Source organism: Barbus barbus, assembly GCF_936440315.1.
Source record: "Barbus barbus genome assembly, chromosome: 5".
Classification (NCBI taxonomy): Eukaryota; Metazoa; Chordata; class Actinopteri; order Cypriniformes; family Cyprinidae; genus Barbus; species Barbus barbus.
This window is the reverse complement of record NC_136733.1, coordinates 8648915-8655395: the sequence shown is the minus strand read 5'-3', so window position 1 is coordinate 8655395 and position 6481 is coordinate 8648915. Positions and strand designations below refer to the sequence as shown.

Below are 6481 nucleotides of genomic sequence, written 5' to 3'. Positions count from 1 at the left end.
GATGTGCTTTTCCCAGCATGGGCCTAGGAGAGAGAAGATGGAGGGGCCTTTTCAGACTGGGAGTGACAGATCTTTTATTGAAAGAGACTGGGCCCCCCTTACACACACACATATACACACACCATGCCCACCCCATCCGTGTCTGGGCCATTGTCACCAGGCTTGGTACTCCTGAAGAACCCCCCACCCCACCCCATCCCACCCCTCCAAAGGTCTTTGTCACTGTAAGTCCTTTTTGCAGACTGAAACAGTGCCAAACCTCACATACACACACACACACACACACACACACACACACACATAATGTGTCCTTTTCCCAAAGGCTTATTCAGAAGGGCCCTTTGCTTGTCAGAATGCATCGAGCAGGTCTGCGCAGATCGAGAATGCTCCACGGAATAGAAAAATGGGGAGAGAGACTTATGCCATTATCTAGTTTTGGGTAGAAGTGTGTGTGTGTCGATATCGACAGCATTCCTCTGGAGATAAACCCCTCTGGCCTCAAAGCCCCCAGCCCCGCCCTGCCCCTCACAAGTGTGTGTGTGTGTGCGTGCAGGGGGAAAGGGGCTGTGCCCGGACCCCTACACCCAGATAGTGTAACACTGGAAAGCAGTGAGGCAAAAGACATAGAGAGAGAGAGAAAGAGAGAAGGTGTACTGGGATGCCAACCAAGACCATCATTTGTGTAGTAAGTACAACTTTCCTGAAGATTCCTTCATCTTCTTTGTTGTTTTTGTTAGATGTTGCAAAATTGAACATTCTGGAAACTTGCTCATGCTTCCAGTTGATTTTTGCCTCAAAATTCTCTATGCAAACATGTTTTGGGGTCACTAAATATATTCTTAATGCTATTTTGGTAGCACTTGATTTTACGGTGTTACATGTATTTACTAGTAATAGCAATAAATTATACATAATCACATGCAACTAACACTAAACAAACCCCTAATTACTAAACCTAACCATATACAGTAGTAAATACATGAAGTTAATTCATATTACTCATTACTTAAATGTATAATTACTTTGTAACAAGAACACTAAAATAAAGTTTTACAATTATTTAAATGTGTCCTTGTTACACTGCAATTTCACAAAAGAGTACTGAGTAATATTAATTAGGGTTAGAGTTTGCTTTAGTGTTAGTTGGGTCACATTTTATTTTAAGGTCCAATTCTCGTTATAACAAACCATTAACTATAACTTTTGCCTCAATAAACTCCTAATTTGTTGCTTATTAATAGTTAGTGATGTAGTTGTTAAGTTTATGTATTGGGTAGTATTAAATATGTAGAATATGGTCATGCAGAATATGTGCTTTATAAGTACTAATAAACAGCCAGTAGCAACTAGTTAATAGTGAGAATTGGTCCCTATACTAACATGTTACCATTAGTTGCTTGAAATTATGCATAATTTACTGTTATTACTATAGTAAATGCATACAACCTGTGTAATAAGACACATTAAAATAGGCGCATTTGTTACAAAAATGTGACTACATTTATAAAGCAGCCATCCAGTCAGCTATATTTTAAAATTGCTTTGCCCTGTTCATAGGAGAATCTGGTCTTTGAGTCCCAACCCAAACAGGGTTATTATATACAGTCATATTTTCTCTAATTTAAATTGTATTTTAAAGTAGTCAAGAGAGAGAGGAAACTGCATTGTTGCCAAATGTTCTCTCAAATGATGCCCTAAAGATTTTCATTCTTTACATAATGTGCAAGGGAGGGTATAGTACTGCTGTAAGGAATATGCATGGGATTTAAAAGAACGACTAAGAATAACAATGTTCACATTTATACACGAGATTAAAAAAAGTTAGAAGGTGTTAATGGAGACTTTCACAATGTGCATTATTTTGTTTTGTCATCTGTGTAGCTGTGGCACAAATAAACACTTTTGCACTTGCTGAATAAGGCACAGGGAACCTCTAAAAGAGGAACTCACAGTCTCACCACCTTTTTTTTTTTTACAAGAATAACAGGAAATTCACATCAGATACTTTATGTTCTTTGATGAAGATTTCAGCGGTCCTTCAAATATTTGGACACATCTTTCATTTGCTAAATCTCAAACTAAGTGGTGTCTCCAAACAAATGCTTTTTTTCTGAGCCATTTTGCAATTACTTTTATTCAGCTGATGTCAAGGTGATTGTAGAGGATGTATAAAATCGATTCCCCTCAAGTCCACTACAGCTACAGTATATTTATCACACTATGAACACAAATGCTTGACAACAACTTGCCCATTTATCTATTTTTAATATTTTAAAATGTATAGCCTTTCTATTTTGTGACATGTTTTCTTTGTAAAGTTTGTTTGTAATATTGATTTTCAAAACAAATGCTACTTGGTTTCATATTTTATCTAACATTTATCTGATATTGTATCTAATGCAATGTGATTTACAGATTTTTAGATGCAGTTTAGATACATTTTGGGAACACTAAAAATGTCATTGTGTCTTTGTTACACTGAAATTACACAAAAAAAGTATGAGTAACTGTAATTAACAGCATGTACTTACTATATGTTTAGGGTTAGGATTTGCTTTAGTGTTTAGTTTCTTGAAATGACGCATACTTTACTGTTATTAAAATGTAATGTGTGGAACAAATCACATTAAAATAATCACAAGTATTACCAAAATGTGACTACAGCTAACTGTATTTTAAAACTAAATGGACTTTGGCTATTTTTCCAGCAGATTAGAATTCTTTTAACATTCAGTTGCAAACATCTCTGCAAGCATACCGTTTAACATTTGCACTTTTTATCTGTTCACCATCATATATAATGCAGGAATAGTCAGTGAAACCTGTCTTTTTGTGTCCCCATGCATGCATGGAAATAGTTATGCATTTCACCAATATCTCAGTCAGTATATGAATATTTATGATGAGTGATAGCTTACCTCTCCACAGCAATGAATGCTCTTTAAATCAGTCCAAAACACACCAACATCACATGCATTTGTTCATTTATGATCCTGATTAATGAGCCCCAAATGCATCCAGTGCATCATCTGAAGGAAATGGTCACACAGGATTTATATATATATTCATAATATATGGTGTACACGAACATAGTAACACATTAATGTGCATGAGCTGAATTTTATGGTGTTGTGACGTATAATCTCATTCACTTTCCCACCGCCGTGGGAATTACGCATCACCACCTGGTCGCATATGAGCGGCTGTTGTTTGCTGTGCAAGCACAGTTATTGTGATGGATCGCATTCTCTCTGTTTGTTTGCCTTTGTCTGTGTGTGTTTCTCAGTAGAGGTGAATTTAAAGACTCCTTCGTCCACTCGCTTTGTCTCTCTCTCGGATGCAGTCATAAACACACACACACACACACACTGCAGTGTTGCGTCTCAGTGATGATGTCATCCTGTCTGCTGCAGTACTTCTGCTCTTAGAGAGGGGAGGAAAGCTGGGGCTGGGTGCTGACGTGCTTATTTATCTTTTTTCATTTCATTGTATGAGGTTTTCTTAACTGTTGCATTAACTATCACTTACATTTTGTAAGATTATTCATTGAAAGCTTTATAATTCACAATGAGGAATCAACAGGACTGCACTACTCTAATAAATGATAAGGTTAATTTTGTTTCTAAAGTACTTCTTTCCTGGTGTTAGGATGTAATTTCCAAGAAAGCCTATCAATTCTGGCAGCCTGGCTTATGAATCATGAAATATTAGTAATTTGTGTGAGGTTTATTCTATGTTTCATTCTTTATTTATGCTTTATTTTATCAAAGGCATTTTCTTTTTGAACTGGAAGGGTCAAAACAGCATATTTTGCCACGTTTTGCTTGTTCTCTTTGCATATAATGGTACACTGCATAGAGGTGTGGAGAATTTAGCAAGCCAGAGGCTAAGAATTAGGTGTGGTCTATACATGATCGCCTCCACCGCCTTATCTGCTGCAAACACACACTCATGTATAGTGACCTCACATTTTACGCATGTAGGGGACACCAAAAATGGTTACTCAATTCAGAGTTAAAAAAATGCATTACTGGAATAGGTAGTAATTACATATGATTTTGATTAAATACATTATCTTTGCTCTTTTGTTTTTTCTTTTTTTTTAAATAGATGTTTAAAATATTGATATATTAGACATTTTATGATGCCATCCCTTTTGTTTTGACTGTGTAACATAGTATGTGGTGTTAAGATAAATAACATAAATAAGTGTGTGTGTGTGTGTGTGTGTGTGTGTGTGTGCGCATGTGCGTGTTTTTGTGACATATGAGGACACAAATTTGTATAATGATGTATGTGTGTGTGTGTGTGTGTGCAAAAAAAATGCAAAAAAAAAACTCAAACTCAAAATTTACACACTCTTCCCACTATTACTACATAGAGTGTTCCATGTCCAGCAAAATCCATGATTTTATATTATAGGATACATTATTGGTTAAAAGTTTGGGGTTGCTAAGATTTTTTTATATTTTTGAAAGTCTCCTATGCTCACCGAGTCTGCATTTATTTAATCAAAAATACAGTAAAAACAGTAATGTTGTGAAATATTATTAGGCTACAATTTAAAAAAACTAGTTTCTACTTAAATATGTTTTAAAATGTAATCTGTTCCTGTGACGCAAAGTTGAATTTTCAGCATCATTACTCGTCTTCAGTGTCACACGATGCTTTGGAAATCATTCTAATATGCTGATTTGTTGCTTAAAATATTTCTGATTATTGTGCTGTTTTGCATTTTTGTGGAAACTGATACAGTTTGCTTTTCAGGATTCTTTGATGAATGAAAAGTTCAAAAGAACAGCATTTATTAGAAATATAAATCTTGTAACATTATAAATCTTTTGATGTCACTTTTTATCAATTTAATGTATCCTTGCGGAATAAAAATATTAATTTCATTCAAAAAAGAAAAAAATCTTGCTGACCCCAAACCCCTTTAGTGTAGTATGTGAATTCTGACACAGCCAAAGAGATGGGGGAGAAAAATTGTGCTCCTAATTCTTAGGAGGTCATAAGTCGTCCCCATGCCAACTTACACTTTGTGTGTGCCCATGCCTCCATGTACTTGTCAAGTATATTTGATCAGTGAACCAGCCCTGCTGCTCGTGAAGGTACACACTCTCACACTCTCACACATTCCCACTGCCTCCACCACAGCAACAACTCAACAGATACAATCAACTTACACTGATTCAAAACAACATCTCAGTCTCAAGGATGTGAAAATCTGTTCAAATGCACTTAAGCCACAAAAGCAATTGAATCCAGATGTGGGATTAAAATCTAAAGGAGCTGCTCTGGAATTATGTAAATGTGCATGTTTTGTATATAAATGGGCTTTTTAGAAATAATTTGATGTTTGGATGAAAGTGTGAAAACCCCTCTCTACACTGAGTGTGTTTATCAGACAGAAGAAACCATCGTATGGTTCAATTCTCACTGAGTGAAGCTTCTTATGTCAGGACTGGGGTGCCCAAACTTTTTTTGTAGGCTGCTGAACCCCTATTGCCAGCATATTTTGTTTTGACATTTTTGAGAATGTGCTTTTATACAACCTGTGTTACTGTGATTGGGATTAAGTATAACAAAGCTTGTCTGCGCATACATTAATGTGTTCAATTTATTCAATATTTGAGTCTTTATGCCAAATATTTTTAACTTGATTTTGAAGATGCACTGCTGAAAAGAGGAAAAACTCACTGCTTTTTAGTAAAATACATTTTCTATATTTAGATGAATGTGATAAGGTTAGGAAGGTCACAGCAATAGAAATAGAAAAAAAAAATCTTCTTTCTCTTTCTGTCTTTGTGCTTTGGTTTTGAGTTTCATTGAGAATCGGTTGATTTGAACAAATGAGTTTCAGTTTTAACGGTCGATAAAATATGAATGAACTTTTACCAGTCTTTTTTCTTTCTATCCACTGATCTGATCCTTCTTACTCTTTTCCTTTTGCAGTTTTCTATAATCTGTGTCTGTTCTTTGAGGTAATGTTTGTGTTCCTAAAATTGACAAAATGTACAGTACACATTTGTGTACATTTGTCTTCTCATCCAGGAAAAAAAAAAAAAAAAGAACATCTTGGAAGGAAAATTAATTTCATGGGACCTTTAACAATGTTATCTTTGTACTCAGGTGTGTGTGTGCATGCTGTATTATGTATATATTTAATGTTGAAAAGCTTGTCCTTCCATTTGTTTTAATTTTCAGTGTTTTCAGGTTTTGCCCTGTTTTGTTGTTGTTGCTGCTGTTGTTTTACTTCAATGTCAGTCTTTAAAAAAAAATGTACTTGCTATTAACCAAACGTTTTGTCACATCTGTTATCTTTTTAACACTCTTCACATGTGAGATTCTATGAAGTTGCAAGTCTATGAAATACGGATGGCTGGCAAAAAGTATACAGTTTTTACGATATAATTAAGTCATGAAAAATTCTAACTCTTATTTTTAAAATTCTATCCTCCTGTATTAATTCCTGTATTTT

General features: G+C 35.1%; 1 protein-coding gene and 1 long non-coding RNA gene across 13 annotated transcripts in view; one reads left to right on the top strand and one right to left on the bottom strand.

The window, feature by feature from the left end:
• Positions 1 to 541: 541 nt before the first annotated feature.
• Positions 542 to 6481, top strand: part of LOC306869591 (ankyrin-1-like) — an 84181-nt gene continuing 78241 nt past the window's right edge. For 9 of the 12 annotated variants that reach the window (XM_079416380.1, XM_079416376.1, XM_079416378.1 and 6 more), the window contains exon 1: positions 542 to 685. In XM_079416380.1, coding sequence (XP_079272506.1) covers positions 659 to 685 — 27 coding nt within the window. In that variant the 5' untranslated portion in view covers positions 542 to 658. The remainder of the gene's footprint in view (positions 686 to 6481) is intronic. The other 3 variants (XM_079416382.1, XM_079416374.1, XM_079416373.1) reach the window with 1 other exon arrangement.
• Positions 587 to 6055, bottom strand: LOC306869594. The gene is made up of 3 exons (XR_013784181.1): positions 2670 to 6055; positions 2055 to 2570; positions 587 to 2004 (listed from the first exon to the last, which is right to left on the bottom strand). It is a non-coding gene; the product is annotated as an uncharacterized lncRNA (long non-coding RNA).